Source organism: Sus scrofa, chromosome 5 (assembly GCF_054392235.1).
Source record: "Sus scrofa isolate SSC_HxYL_T2T_F1_AM1 chromosome 5, Sscrofa_HxYL_maternal_Yorkshire_Landrace_v2.0, whole genome shotgun sequence".
NCBI lineage: Eukaryota > Metazoa > Chordata > Mammalia > Artiodactyla > Suidae > Sus > Sus scrofa.
In genome coordinates this window covers 101,223,261-101,239,339 of record NC_139387.1, presented here as the reverse complement: position 1 = coordinate 101,239,339, position 16,079 = coordinate 101,223,261, and the positions used below count along the sequence as shown (strand labels likewise).

Genomic DNA, 16,079 nt, shown 5'->3' with positions numbered 1-16,079 from the left:
TGAGGGTCCACCCTCTCGGTCTCATTTTAACTTGATACCTCTTTACAGGCCCTCTTTTGAAATACAGCCACATTCTAGGCATTGGGGTTCAGGGCTTCCACATACAAATTTTGAAGAGACACAATGCAGCCCATAACAGCAATCTTTAGTTGCAAAGAGCTGAGAGTTCTTCCAGATCTAGAATTTTACACATTTTTTTTCCCAAAGTTTCACTGCATATAAGTTGACCACAATTTAATTTGCTAATATAATGCTTTCCTTTATTTATTAAAGAGACATTTCTGCTTTTCCGTGCTACCAGAGGGGGTCCATTCGGGGTTGTTCTGGGTTCTCCTCATAACTTAAAGGAAAATGGTCACAATGCCAGGAGCCCTTGACGTCCTGCAAACAAGGAAGAGGAGCGTCCTCAAATTCCTTGCAGCAGGAACCCACGTAGGTGGCACCATCTGTGACTACCAAAGGGAACAGGCCATCTATGAGCGGGAAAGTGAGGGCGTTACCTCACTCGCCCAGAGGGGCCCTGCGAGGAGCCTCTGCTGGGAGCTTGCGCCAGGGCTACCCCTGGAAACCAGGCTGTTCCAGGGTCCCGTCCTCCAGGAACAATGGCCAGCGAGCTGGGCTCAAGTTCGCTGCGGCCCCTGGAGCCACTCCTCTTGCCAGCTGCTTCTCTTCTGGAACCTTCCTTCGCCAACCAGATCCAGGTTTCCCAGAAGCTGAGACTTCCAGTGGGTACTGAATGAGATCCTAGGTTAACCCTCCTGCCATCACTGGGTCCCACCGAGTTTCCTCTGCGCTGTGTGGACACGGCCCTTGCTGAGACACAGCAAGGAGCACCTGCGCTGCGGCGGCTGTGGTTGGGGGAGGGGGGAGTTCTGCGCATGTGCAGCTCTGGCTCCCAGGAACACCTGGGGCGGCCGGCCTCTGCCCGGAGGCTGACGACGCTGAAAAGCGAGAGCGGGCTGCTGCTGGCGGGACTGTGGCCCGGGAGGCGTTTCCGGGGGAACTGGGCTGCTGCAGCCCCTGCATTTACTGCTCCTCCCCCTGAGGGTGCACGTGGGCCTTCAGGTGCCCTCTGTGCCCACCCAGCAGCTCCCCACTGCAGACCGCAGCCCTGCGGCCCCGTCGAGGACTGGACCGCGGCTCCCGGCACTCTGGCTGCTGAGCAGGTAGGAACACCACTGCGTGGTCTTCAGGCGTCCTTCCACACGCCCAAAGAGAAAATGGAAAGAAGACTGGCAGAAAGTAAAGTTTCTTTCAAAAAATGGCATTCCCGAATTAGCCTTAGTACACACACACGTGTGTGTGGGGGGATATATGAATATATATATATATGAGTGTATCCCCACATGTGTGTGAGTATTTTGGGGGCAATGGAGAAACAGACAGCTGTGGTTACATCTACCTTTTAACTCCTACAGTTACAACCAAAAGTGTTTGTCCAATTATTGACCGCGAATAGCCACAGTCACATGGTTGCCCCATGCTAAAAGCACTCTTTTTAAAAATGGATTTGAAGAAGTTTCTGTTTTAGATTAACCTACAGTTCCATGCTGCATTCCACCTGGTGTGGGGACACCTTTATATAGACAAAAGTAAATTATGAGCAGCTGTACTGAGTTAAAAGTCATCCCAAGTACTTTCAATAAGATCCCTGCTGCTGTGCATTTTATTTTCCAAAAGCAGCTGCAAGAACATTTGCAATCCTACAGACCTTGGCAGCTGCCCTGTCCAGAGGTGGAGTCTGTGTCTCTCCCCACCACAGTCTTCCTCCTTAAAACTTGGTGGGCCTTTAGGACTGCCTCAACAAATAGAATCCTGCAGAAAAGATACTGTGGGACTTCTGAGAAGAGGCCACTAAAAGGCAACATAAAAAGTTTTTCCATCTCAATAAAGTCTGTATTTGGAAGAAGAATGTAGGAGAAATGGAAGGAAAGAGAAATAATGCATTTATTTTCTGCTTCAAATAGTTTCTCTTTCCTGAAACGGTCACCTGTATTGCCAAAAGATGCTTTCTTAAGCAGAGAGCAGATTGTCTTTATGAGGGATGCCAGAGAAGGGCAGTTAGTTATTAGAAATAGGAAGGGTGGTTGAGGAGCTAATGACTGCACAATGCACTCCACCTGTAGTCTCAAGTTTATTTATACTCTGAAGCCAGATCACACTCTGGAGGAGAGGGATGCTTATCTCCCCTGCTGGGGTACCTTTGGCAGAGTATATTCCCCTGCCAAGACATGGGCAGCAGCAGGATAAGGTAACTTAGAAGCAGCAAGACTATGAACCCTCAGACAGAAAGGATCCGGTGGGCATGATGCTACATCTGTGGACGGTAGATAAAGCAGGGATCTGCATGCAAGTTAAACCAGACAGCGATTAGAAGCACGAGCGGGGGTTGGGGGAGAGGGAGAGGAGAATCTGTAGCTTGTGCCAATTTTCCTGGTATAAATACTACTACCATGACCACTTTCAAGTTATTAAAGTGAGATGGATGGACTTGCAAAATTTTTTGAAATTTTAGCGATCCACTCTTAGGAGTTAGTACAGGCCAGCTCCAGCACACTGAGAGAATTGCCACAGAGATTTATCTCAGGCAAGTATAATGGACTAAGGATCAGGGGCTTAGGCAAGGAGATTTAGTGACAGGTTGTCTGAATCCAGGCAAGTCACCTGGGTGATTTTTACCCGTATCATCAGCACGAAAAAGCCAGCTATGGCATTGAACATCGTCTGAGCCATAGCCTCCGGGAGCTCTGTTTGTTTTTTTGTTTTGTTTTGTTTTTTTTAAACACTCTGTGGGGGTAGGTCAGAGGCAGGAGGAAGCAAGTTGGAGTATCTGGCAGAGTGGGGAGCAGAAGCCTAAGAAGCGTCATGGGGTGGTCCCTGTCTTCTCTCTCCTGGGTAGATGTGCCGAGCATCTGGGCTTTTAGTAGGGCCTTGGCTCCTCCCTCTAATTAGATGCTTCATTCTCAAACCAATAGCCAACAGGTGTGGAATAGGGAAGAAAGTAGTTGACAGAAATCACCCCTCTGTTTGGTAGTGAGTTGCCTGCTTCTAATCAGCTTCAGGAATGAGATAAATGAGATAATTTATACAAAAATTTCCAGCCTCTCTCTCTCTCTTTCCTTTATAAACATTCTGCCTCACTTGAAGCAATCTGTCTTCCATGTGATGCCATTCACAAATACGGTATTGTGAGAATATTCTTTAGCTCACATTCTAGGGTGTTTAAACACATTCAGTATTTCAATCTGTGAATTTATATCATTCCCAGAAAAAAAAATTTATTTCCAGAAGAAATTTACAACCTAAAGAACAGTCAAAGGAATTCTAAATGACAGAATGACTGTAGTTTTCATAACTTACTAAATCATTTAAAAACAGCTGTCCTTTGCATCCTTTGCAACCAAATTTTTTTTTGTTTTTTTTAATGGGTCTGACTTTGGGCACAGTTTTAGTCACAATGCTCTCATTGATCATTTCTGCCATTTAGTCATAAGGTAAGAAAAACTCCAAGAAGCCTTCTAGAAGGTCAGTAAAACAATTAAATACAGCATTTAAAGGATTTAAATTTTGCTAGAGAATGAGATTGTAATATTTCATTATTCGAATATTCCTTTCCTTTCACATGATGTTTGTTAGTTGTAACTAAATAACATTATGCAAGTAATTCTGGAAATAGTGTTTTCTGAAGATACGTAAGCCTTACACCATAAAAATGGTTGACACTGTTTTTTAAAATGGTATATGTGAATTTAATTATGAAAAAATGTTCAGAAGTGGTTGATTTAGAAAATAGTTTGTGATTGGGTTCTTTGTCTCCTGTGAAGTGGAAAAAGATAAATTTAACAGGCCCCTTGCCTGGGCCTACTGCCCGATTCATTTTTCATTCCATCGCTCTTAACCCTGAGCTCCTTGGGCTTTTCCACGCTACAAGCCTGCCTCGACCTGACTGGAGAGTTCAGGTCCAAGCCTGTCTCTGATAAACTACCTGAGCCTCTTCTCCAAAGCTCCCTGCAAGGGCAAGGCCGTAGGGCTTCAAGCTTTTTCTTATAAAGTCCAGAGGCTCTCCTAAGAGCATTAAGAACTTAGAACTCCGGGTCCAGGTTGACGACACTGTGCTTGCCTTTGTTATAAACCCACATCACACGATTGCGTATCATAGGCCTCCTTGTCCCTCGCTCCCTGCTTTTTTATTCTGAGAAGGAACCAGGAAGGTAGGTTTGGAATCCTGTTTTCTTGGCTTTTGTAGGAAGCCACCCCTGAATTACCAATTAGAATCATGCCTCCCTAAGCCATTCCTCGACCTCTCTATTTCGAATTTCCCCCCTCAAACCTTTAGTCATGCTCCCAGCACTCTATCTCCCTTTAAGCTTTATTTTCCTCCCTAATATTCATCACTGATTAGAATGCCATATATTCTCCTTCTGTATTTGTCTATAGCTTGTTTGTTTGTTTTTTTCCTACTAGGATATAAATTGCAGGAGATCAGGACATTGTCTGTCTTGTTCACTGCTACTGCCTGGCACCTAGAGCCACGGTGCACTACAGATACTAAATAGTTACTAAATATGGGACTAATACAAGTGTGAATGAGCAAATTCTGGACGGCAGGTTCAGAGCTGGGAATAGGGTTCAAATCTGTGGCTTTCCAGTGACCAGCTTCGCGAGAAATAAGATGAAGGTCATTTCCATGTAGGGCTGTTATTTATGTTTCATTCATTCATTTAACAATGAACGTTTGTTGAGAAACTTTTGTATACAAGGCACGGTTCTAGATGCTGGAAGTTGGTGCAGAGTTAGCAGGTTTATTAGGGTCGGTAGGGTTTAGAATTGTATTACTTTGCACTGTTAAGGATGCTTATTTACATGCCGTCTGAAAGACTCTGTGAGTGAATGCTAGGGGAAGTGTCTGGGTACAGGTGGGTACAAAGTGGGAGCACAAAGGAAGATGTGGGTACCTCGAAAGAGGTTGTAGTCATGTGTTGCCAGGCATGGATTTGCAGAGAAAGAATTTATTTTTTGCACTAAAGAAGTTATTGGCAAGAGTTCACTCAACCTGGTTGGGGGAACTGAATGCCCAAAACATCGATGAGTAAGCTTATGGCATTTGGGGGGAATTACCGAGTTATTTGTGACCAGGAATAAGGCTGGGAATGTAGGTTCAGGCGGGGTTAGAAAGTACGTTGAGAATTTAAATTTATACCCTGTAGGTTACAGGAAACCACTTAAAAGTTACTACATGGGGAGTGATAGCTATGTCATAGGTTTCAGAAACATGAACTTCTTTGGTGCAAAATGTTTGGAATGGGCGGAGGAAAGATATTTCATGTAGAGATGCCTGCTAGGGGGCTTTGGTCTTAGTGGGGACGATGATGACTAGGGTAATAGCAACGGGAGCAGAATGGAGAGGGTGGAGTACCTTTGTATTTCAGAGGTAGAAGCTATAGGATTTGATGCGAAGAATAAGGTAAAGGGAGGAATGAGCTATGTGGATGAAGTTTCTAATTCGGGAGCTGATGTGGTGTTTTGTCCTTAACTGATATGAGTAATACATGGGGTAGAGGTTTCTGGAAAGACGGGGAGGGAGACACACCGGTTTGCTGGCAGAGGTGCTGTTTGAGTTGCAGGTGCTCCTAAGAAGGTGAGCCCTGAGTTCTGTGTACAATGAAGCTGGAGATGAAGATCTGGGTGTCATTGCCGAGGCTGTGGGGTTTCATGAGCTCCATCAGACAGAGGATACAGAGCCAGAATAAGCACTCCTAGAATGGAATCCTAAGGTATATTTAAGAGACTCTGGTAAAGATGGACCATGAATACTCAGTTTCACCAGAACCAGAAGAGAGAGAAGAGAGGAGGAGCCTTTGCAGAAGGAAGAAATTGTTAAGTAAAAAATGCTGCCAGAAGTCAAGAGAATGAAGTTCGGTAGTTAGGAGTCTTGGGTGACCTTGACAAGAGCCATTTCACTTGGGTGCTGAAGGTGGCAATTGGATTGTGAGGTTTAGAAAGTGGCAAAGCAGGAGGAATGTTGTACATTTTGTGTGAATGTGCAGCAGCACCCCCTTGACCGCCCTGGCCACACCCCCGTAACCCTTCTCACAGAAGCAGATTCTCAGTCATGCAGGGCTTACAAGGAGTTGAATTAGTTTAGCACCTTGTTCACCTGAGAACTCTGTCATAGTAGTCACACATTGACACTATGTGACTGCCAGCCCTTTCCTGTTCCTTTAGCATCCTCACGGATATTTTTATAGAACTGAGGAACACTATTTACTGACCAAAATGTATTTGGGAAGGTGAGTGAGATCCAGGAAGTCTTTATTTTTAAAAAGATCAAGGGCAGATGCTAGAATTACCAGCAGCAGTCACGTATCCTGAGGTGTCCTTGATTTAAGTTCTATGCTAGTGACAATATCCTCTGTCACCTGTGTAATGGAAAAAAAAAAAAAAAAGCCAAGATCATTCTATAAGCAAAACTTTCCACAAGTAAAAGGACAAACACACACACAAGTATGGAAATGTATAGAAGAATCTGAACGGTACGTATCTAACAGCAGTGAGTAACTTTGAGGAGTGAGGTTAGGGGAGGGATGAAGGTAGAACTTGTACTATTCATACTGCACTGTTAAAATTTTTCAGTGAGCACATGCACACGCATTACTTGTGCAGTTCTTTAAAAGATACACCATCTCCCTCTGTGGGAAACGGTTCTTTCCACGTCCCAACACAAAATACTCTGTAGAGTTTATAAAGCATTGAGGTTTTAAACATGATTTCTGCCTAGTGACAAGCCAGACGTAATCATGAGCCCGTTAGCAAAGGAGAAATGTGAGAGAGAAGGGTTCTACGAGAATAAAAATGGGTATAAAGATCATGAGCAAACTTTGGTGCTCTTTTCAGCAGCCGGATGGCATTGCACACTGTCCCAAAGTGTGATTTGTTTGCATTGAAATCGCAAGGGGCACCCGCTAGAAATACAGAGTCCCAGGTCCCATCCGATCTAGCAACCAAGATGCTCTGAGGATGAGACAAGGAGCTTGTCTCTTTCAAGAGCACCCATGGTGCTTATGAGGTATGCAGACATTGGAGGCTTACTGGGGTGCGTGTAAGAACACAGTAGCTGGGAAGTGGAGGGCCACGTCCTAACTCTTAGCACTGGTGTGGCCGTGTACACATGGCTTATCCTCTCTCAGCCTCGCCTTACCATGTGAACATTGAGCTTTCCCTTCCGTTTCCAGAATTCGGTTTGTGTGCCTGTAAGCATGACAGAGCACAGGGAAGAGGACACCTTCCTCTCAAGAAATCTTTTTGTTATCGTGATTGTATTTGTGAGAGCCGGGTTTAATGAAATCAAACTTTTAAAATTCAAGGCGATCAAACGTCTAGGTGCTCATCTCGCAGAGGAATTCCTCTGCTCACGGTCATGGGCACGCATCACGGAGTGAGTCCTTGGTGATAGGGTGATACCGCAGTTAGTCACGTTTCGTTTCTCCCCTTGCTCCTAATCTGTAGGTTTTAGACCTGATGGTCTGAAACTGGCTGGGGCGGAAGATGGGGTGGGTGGAGGCAGTGTTACAAACACAGACAAGTTTCATTCCTTAACCTGGAGGTCGCTAAATAGCCTGTAGCGTGCGGGCGATACTTTCACCTCCTTTCTGTGTTTAGTAACTGCCTAGTTAGGTCTCCTGCAAGCTTGCTCTGCTCCTGTTCTGGCACTTTGGTCCAGATTCCCTGGTGGCTGGTCCCAGAGTGATAGAGGGTTAGCTTGGTGAAATAGCCTTGGACTCGGACCCTGACGTTAGAATGTGGAAACGGGCAATTGGAGAGTATCAGGATAGACATTCTATCTTCTGTTGACCTTTGCTCAGCTCCTAACCTACCAAAAAAAGAGAAGGAAAGGAGGAAAATTGCTGCACTTTTGGTATTTCCCTGTACATAATTCACGAGAATTTCTTAACATGTCTTTATCGTTACAATCGTTAAGGACATAAAAATGCGGTATCACTGTTATGTGTAATATTCTACTGAATTCCATATAGGCTCGTATATCATAACCATAATGAAAATAACCACAGCCACACGCACGCACATGCTAACAATGCTCTGAAGTTTCTAGTGTTCTGTGGCATAGCAAGGGTCCAGTTGTGTCTTGCAAGACATCGTGTCCCTTCTTTGCTGTGTTTCCTTTTCTAGCCCTAGAACTACACCATCCCTTTCTCCCCCACTTGCTTCTCTGCCTCTCTTCCTTCTTCCTTTGAAAAGTGACATGGATAACACATTTTAGCCCCAAGAACATTTTTTTTTCTCATAGACTGCAGTGGTTTAATACATGCAGTGGGCCCACTTTTTAAACATGCAACTATTTATGAATTCTACAATGAAGGAAGTTTGGCAGGGGGAGGAAGATTTAGGTGTTTTTTTTTTTCTTTGTATGGCCACACCTGCAGCATATGGAAGTACCCAGGCTAGGGGTTGAAACAAAGCTACAGTTGAGGTCTACACCACAGCCACAGCAACACTGGATCTGAGCCGCACCTGCGACCTACGCTGCAACTTGCTGCAATGCCGGATCCTTAACCCACTGAGCCACAGTGGGGACTCCAGATTCAGTTTTGAGTGGAGACTCTCCTTAACAGGACTCTTCACTATTCTGAGAGGTTGTTAGGCTAACTGAATCTTTGTTGCTTCGGGTGGTGGGTGATAGGAACAGGAGACAAGGGCCACCGGGGGATGAGGAGAGACAGTGAAAAGACCGTGATTCACAGAGTCGACCTCAGTCAGACCCCGCCTTGGAGCCAAGGATAAAGGAAGGAGGTTAGAGGTAGGGAACTTCTCACAGAATGGCATGGCCCATGATCTTGGGGAGCCCTGATAACACTGATGGTAATTTTATTATTCTTATTCCTTGACTTATATTTAAATTTTAAATGAAGCTTTATTCATCATTGAAGCCTGGGTCAAACTCTGCTGAGGGAAATTATGAGATGATTCTTTACCCATGTTGTACTGAGCTCATGATGTGAGCATAACTGCTTCTTCGTCTGAAGCTGACACCAAGGTAACAGCATCCTTTCTAGGGATGCCATCCCTCCTTGGATTCTATGAGTTAGCCAACAACAGAGAAAATGGCTTATGAAAGAAGAGGAAATGGGTAATGATACCTAAGTTTGGGCAGTAGAGGGTGTAAGTATCCTCCGCGTGTCTTGGGAAAATTTAGAAAAAGGAATGTGAAAGACACATATTTATCTGCAGTCCTGCAAGATGAGTCAGATGGTTTTTATTTGAATATTCAGGGAAAGGACATCTCCAACGTCTTGCACACTTGGGGACTCTCAGGTGAGTCATCGTATATCGCACTGTCGAAAAGCCTCATGTTTAAGATTGTCAGTTTTGAAACATGAATATCATATGTATACATTCTGTGAGTTAATATTTTTCAGTGTCCTTAAGTTTAGTCATCTCTTAGTAAGTGATTTCGTAGATATGTGATGGTATGGGGTTGAATGTTACCTGGATATACATGGCCAGTATTTGATTGCAATGAAAAAGATGGGTCATGTTGGAGAGACCAAACTCCTAGAGGTCATCTGATGTTGGAAAGATGAATGACGTTTGCTTGATGGACAGATCTCGTAAAAGAGAATCTTGATGGAAAAACAGTCTTACTTTGTAATCAGTCACAGCGTTTTTCACTATTACCCTTGAGTTCGGCCATTGATACAATGCCAGCCTTGCAGTCTGTTTTTTCTTAGTCACTACCTTATTCTGCAAAGTTCTCTTCAGATTAAGAAATACAAAGCCACACTCAGCGACAGTGATTCATGAATAAAAAATTCATGATCCATAGTCTTTCTATAGCTCTCGATTTTTTTTTCTCCTTGAGCTTTTCAATTTAAAGATAAATAGACATGCTTCTGGGAAGATAAATTTATCTCAATTTGTTCTCATCAGGTTAAAAATCATCCAGTTCGCATTGGCTCATCCCAGCCCAAACAGTGTTTTATAAATAATATTCCTTAAGTATAGTTAGTTTTCATCTTTGGAGAAAAAGCATCTCTGCTGCTGGTCCCGTCTGATGCCTGGGATTAGAAGGTGAACATGGGTGTTAATTGTGGCTGACACTGCATGCCCTACATCAGTGATTATATCAGGAGTCAGGGGCCGTAAAGGGAGATATAAATTGGTGCCACAGACGTGGCGCCAGGCACAGACAGGGCCTGGCTCCTAGTCATGACCGATGTTGGGTTGTCAAAGTGATTTCTGGATGTTGTGACCTGTTGTCAGCTCCCCTGCCCTGAGATGCCCAGCCAGTGTTGAATAAACTTGCCGTTAATTTGTCTCCTTGCTTTTGTGTTCTCTTAATTGTCTGGCTTCCCTTTCTTCATGTTGCCTCCTCTGAAGTTGACTCCTGAGGAGGTGGCCTGAGGAGCTGTGATTGAGATTGTGTGGGAGCACATCATCAGAAAATGTGGATGTTAGAGAGGGAACCTTGGGAGGAGGAAGGTGTCGAGAAGGAACACTTGGGGGAGCGAGGGATCTCCTCACAGGAAGCTGTGAAAAAAAAAGGGACAGCTTGGAGGTCACCTGGGAAAGAAAAACGTCATAGCTAAAAAGTCAAAGGGAGTAAGGCTGAGGAAAAGAAGTGGGGAAGAAGGTTAGACGTGGTTCGGAAGGGCTAGCAGAGTGATCAGGAGGCTGGGAAAGCTGGAGTATGAAAGAAAAAACCACAGGCTAGAAACTGTTCCAGAGTCTCCCCTGACTGCTGTACACTCATGCTTTCCCCACACCTGACCTTTTCTGTAATTTAAAACCTCCAAAGCAGTGGTGTTTCCATTAAATAATCAAGTACCTATAAATGTATATATTGTGAAAGTTCATCAAACCAAATTTGATTATTAGATATGAAAATCCAATTTCCTTTTTTTCCCTTATCTAGTCTTCAGAACCTAATGGAAAAGGGCCTCAGAGGTTTTCTCTTAAATCATTATTAAAAAAATTCTATCCTCTCCTTTTCTACCATTAAAACCTTGCATGGCAGTGGACCAAAGTGCATTAGCATTATCCTGGAGAGATAATAGGAAACTCCCAGTCAAGGGGATGCAGCTATTTCTGCTCCCCTCTGTTCCCATGGGCTTTTAGTTCAGTGAAGTCACCATCAACATTTTGCTTAAGCTGGATTTACTCTGTGTATTCGGTTTTAAATTAACTGCGCACGATTTATTTATTGTATGGATCTATGACTCCTTTTAAATTTAATATCCAAATATTAAGCAGAATTTTAGAGTCTGAATTTCCTCCCATTGTGCTGTTGATAGGTAATCATGAAGAAAGGCTGTGGTGTGTGTCAGCAAACATAGGGAATCTTTAAGTGAAAAACAAAAATTCATAGAACACCAAAGATCAAATACAATGTGCTTTAGGTTGTTCGTGATTTGAGATTATTTGTCGTTACAATTACTATTCTTTATTAGTATGGACAGTTGCCAGTTGACCAAATTCTGATGCATGGAATTCACAGATAAATGAGAAGACTATCAAACACATTCTTTTTTTTTTTTTTTTTTTTTGTCTTTTTAGGGCTACACCCATGGCATATGGAGGTTTCCAGGCTGAGGGTTGAATCGGAGATGTAGCCACTGACCTACACCACAGCCACAGCAACATGGGATCTGTGCTGCCTCTGTGACCTTACACCCCAGCTCACAGCAACACTGGATCCTTAACCCACTGAGCAAGGCCAGGGATTGAACCTGCATCCTCATGGATACGAGTCTGATACATTTCCTCTGAGCCATGATGGCAACTCCAGTAGATGATTTCTTAAAGGACCAAATATATGATACTTTTTTAGAATCACCCTTGTTCTCATTTTAGAATCCAAGCAATAGTTTAAAAAATTTGTTGTTTCAAAACCTTCTAGTTTTCTGTACTTATGATATGATGGTTTAGAGTATTACATACACATTTTTGCAAAAATTAGACCACTTCTGCCAAGATAAATATTGTGTAAGCCCCTAAACTATCATAATGGCCCCAGAAGTAAACTTAGAACAAATAAAAAGAAAACAACCTTTTGCGAAAAGCAAGATCAGCAAAGCAGACATTGCAGTGTATTCTTGATAGACGTTCAATACATACATTCTCTTCAACGAAATATGAATGGAAAAATATTTTTGCTTATATTTTGGGATAAGATTAAGAAATAGCTCATACTTTCGGGTTGAGTTTGCTCATGACAGAGAAGAATGGCATAGTATCAGTATGTTCTCTTGACTGCTTTTGTTAACCATATTTATAATCGTCAGCATCTGAAGTCTTTTTAACATTCTTCTCTGGATTGTGGTTGAGTTCCCCTGGTTTACTTGGTCATCCTTGCACTGGGGGTCATCGTATTGGTTGATTTTCTGTGTCACCTTGTCTAGGCCACGGAGTACCCAAATATTTGGTTGAGCGTTATTCTGTGTGTGTCTGGGGGAGTGTTTCTGGATGAGGTTAACATTTAAGTTGGCAGACTGAGTAAATCAGATTGCTCTCTTCAGCGTGAGTGGGCCTCATCCAATCCATTGTAGGCCTGACTAGAATAAAATAGCTGAGTAAGGAGGAATATCCTCTCTCTGCCTGACCATCTTTTACTGGGATGTCAGTCTTCTCTTGCCCTTGGAGTCAAGCTCGGACTGAAACTTAAACCACCCACTGTCCTGATTGACAGGCCATCCGACGAGACCTGAACTATTCTTTTGGCTCGCCTGACTCTCCAGTTTGCAGACCGCAGACTTAGCCTCCATAACTGCATTAGCTAATTCTTTCCAATAGATCGCTTTATGTAAATCCTATTGATTTGGTTTCTCTGGAGAACCGTAATACAGTCACTTACTTAGTTTTCTCATGAGATTGTCAACAGGAGCTATGCTGGCTTATAGAAACACCAGTTTCAAAGACTTGTACACTTTCCTACAAAGTCTCTTCAAAGAGAGAGCTCCAAGAGCAGGGGAAGAACAGCCATTTCCATTCACCGACCTAGAAACTGGTCAAGGCCACTTCATTTAAACAGATCATCAGAGCAGAGAGTAGTGCTCTGAACCTCCTGCCTTGGGCTCCTTCATGGAGCTCTGTGTGCCTCTGGCTTGGAGTCCCGAGTGCTTTTAGCATCTGGCAGTTTGTTGCTCAGTCCCCAGCAGCTCTGCTCGGCTGCTGGAGGATCTCGCTTTGCCTCTAGAATGTGACACCCAGCCTCTGAAAGTGGTCTCTGCTGTTGGTATTTCCAAAGCCCACCAGTCGAGCTGCTTCTGCTGGAGCTCAGGTGTCTTTACCCTCACATGGATGGATGGGCTTCTGGAGTCTCATGAATTAAAAAAAAAAGAAGATAATATATGTCTTTTTCTGGGAAACAGAGCGTATGGAATTTTTTTTTCTATCAGTGTTGAAAGGTCGCGGTACGCAAAAAAGGGCAGTTGTCCTAGGGAGTTGGTAGGCTTGCTCGTTCTCTGAGGCATTTTGGTTCAGTTTTGCCCTAGGAAGAAACGTGAGCTCAGTCAAAGCACTCTTTGCCTTGTTGAGCCCAAAGCAGTGCAGCAGTATCTTAGCACTTGCTTAACCCATCTTGCTCCCCTTAACTGAGAAGGTTACATACACTTCTTCCTCAGAGTGGCATGCCAGACCTTCTCAGCCATCTCACGCTGAGAAAGATAGCTCAAGGTTAAACACACCTGTGCATTTTTGCAAGGAAATAGTCTAGTTTTGAAGCTTTCAGGGTCAGGTACACGTAAGTTCACTGTTCATTCGAACTTTATGCTCCCTTGTCTGTCTTAAGCATACATGTTAGTAAAATACTCCTTTTTCCCACTTCTGCCAATGTGTCCTCCCCTCTGAACTATATTTGGGGGGCACTGAAGTTCAGTGTTAGGGTTTCAGTGACTTCCAACAAATGCTTACTACTTGTCTTCTCTTAGTAACTAAATTTTTGTAAACTACAGTGACAAGATGGTGTCACTGCCATAATTTTTCCAAGTAAAGAAACAGTACTGGATTCCATTTGTATTTTGTCAGTTTGGTGCTGTTCCACCATAATAACTTGGAAGGTTTATTTTTCATTATGTTTCTGTTGCTCAACAGTAGGACTGGTTTTGTCTGCATGAAGCTGTCATTCTACCAAGAGCTGTATTTGTAAATAGCCATAATCAAAAGAATGACAACTATAGTATGGTGTCTATAAGGTGCAATGGAACTGCAGCCTGGGGAGCAATGACCTTTGATTCTGTGTGTGCAGGCGGGTGAGTGGAGGGCTCGGGGAAGCTATGAGGAAGAGAGAATTTTCTCCTGTGCCCTGACATGGATATAATGGGACTACAGGAAAGTAAAAAAAGGGAGATCTGGTAATTGTAAAATATTCTAAGACTTAAACTTCAGAGAAGCGTTCTTTCTTAAACTAATGTTTGGAAAACAATTACTGTTTGAATAAGAGTGTTTACATATTCCTATTAAGTGATGTCTTTGAAATGCTTAAAACCAAGAAATTCTGTGCCAGTTTTTTTTTTTTTTTTAATAAACAGCTGTGTGCTTTCAATGTCTTGTTACTTTTAAGTTTAAACAACAATTTAAAACATTTTAAGGAGTAATTTTTCTTTTGCTTTTGAATTAAACCCATTCTTTTTATACAGAAACATTCTAATTTTCTTATTTGTCAAACATTTGTGGAGTGTTTTATAGAATTTAATACATATTAGCTCTCTTAGGAAGAGATTTAATGCTCTGTAAAACGGAACTGCTACTGTCAGCTACTATATGATTTGATGTATTGCAAGAGTTTATAGGTTAGAGTCATTAACACATTCCATACAAAGGGTCATTCTAGAAGTAAAATGGTTTAAATTTTAAAGTTGTTAGTTCTTACAATTACTGTTGTTAGTTGTTACAATTACAATTCGAACTTCCTGAAACAACCCACTGACTAGTAAAATTATCAGGCCTCTATATTCTTTATGCCTTCATAGATTAGGGTTATTCTTGGATAGTTATTTGAGGAATCTGTTTGAAAACATTTATGCACAATCACTTAGCCTCTCGTATTTAAATAACACTTTGATAACCATAAATTTTTGTTGTTGCAAAACTCTTGCCAGTATTAAGTGCTCTCTTTAATAGATTCTTTGCCCCTTTGTTACGTAGATATTTTTGCCGTTTTAATGGAAACTTGACTCAAACTACAATGAATTTGATAACCTAACCTGCAAAACACCATACAGTGTGCTCAGTACCTGTAACATAGAGTCTTGAGGAAAAATAAGCTTGTAGACAAAGAATTACAGAGTGATAAGTTAAGTGCTACGAAAGAAGTATGCGTAGAGACTCACATATTCAGAGACTCACACATTATGAAGATTCTTTTTAGAGGGTGGTGAACCAGTGGAGAAAGCCTATAGAGGGGAGAAGTTTGTGTAAGATTCTAGGGGAGTAGCAGAGGATTTTCGCTGAAGACAACATCACAAGCATAGTGAGTGTGAAGAATGGTGAGAAACCCTATTGGGCAGGACGTGAGAATGGGAAGGAGGCTGGAGGCGCATTGGTAAAGGTCTGGTGTACCCCTTAAGCTGAAGAGGACATGACATATACTGGAGATCACCTTGATAACAGGAAAGAGAATGGACCTCTTGCAGAAAAGAGCCATGGTGGAATTACAGTGAGTAATTAATAGGCAGAGAGAGAGTCTCAAATGCAGGGCACACCTTGGAAACAGATAGGAGAGGTGACTTGTGAGAAATGTTTGGGGCTGGGGGACTTGCCAAGAACTGGTGACCAGCCAATGAAAGAGAAAAGAAGGTATAGACCCAATGCCAGAGGAAGAAGAGTAAATGACTAATTCTTGAGTTTGCAAAGTAAAATGAATTAATTAATCTTGGAAAGATAGAGCAAGGAATTTTGAATGAAGCAAAACTTCTTAGAAAAGAAATGCATTTTAGTGAAAGGAACGCAAACACAGGTTTCAGTCTTGGTTCTCTGCTCTATTATTCACTAGTTCTGTGAAACTTGGAAAGCTCTTTAACTTCCTTTTTTTTGGCCACGCCCACAGCACATGGCAGTTCCCCAGC

General features: G+C 42.8%; 1 protein-coding gene across 1 annotated transcript in view; it reads left to right on the top strand.

The window, feature by feature from the left end:
- Positions 1 to 878: 878 nt before the first annotated feature.
- LOC146403592 (uncharacterized) overlaps positions 879 to 16,079 on the top strand; it is a 64,857-nt gene continuing 49,656 nt past the window's right edge. Inside the window, exon 1 of the mRNA XM_085024912.1 lies at positions 879 to 1,166. Coding sequence (XP_084881038.1) covers positions 879 to 1,166 — 288 coding nt within the window. The remainder of the gene's footprint in view (positions 1,167 to 16,079) is intronic.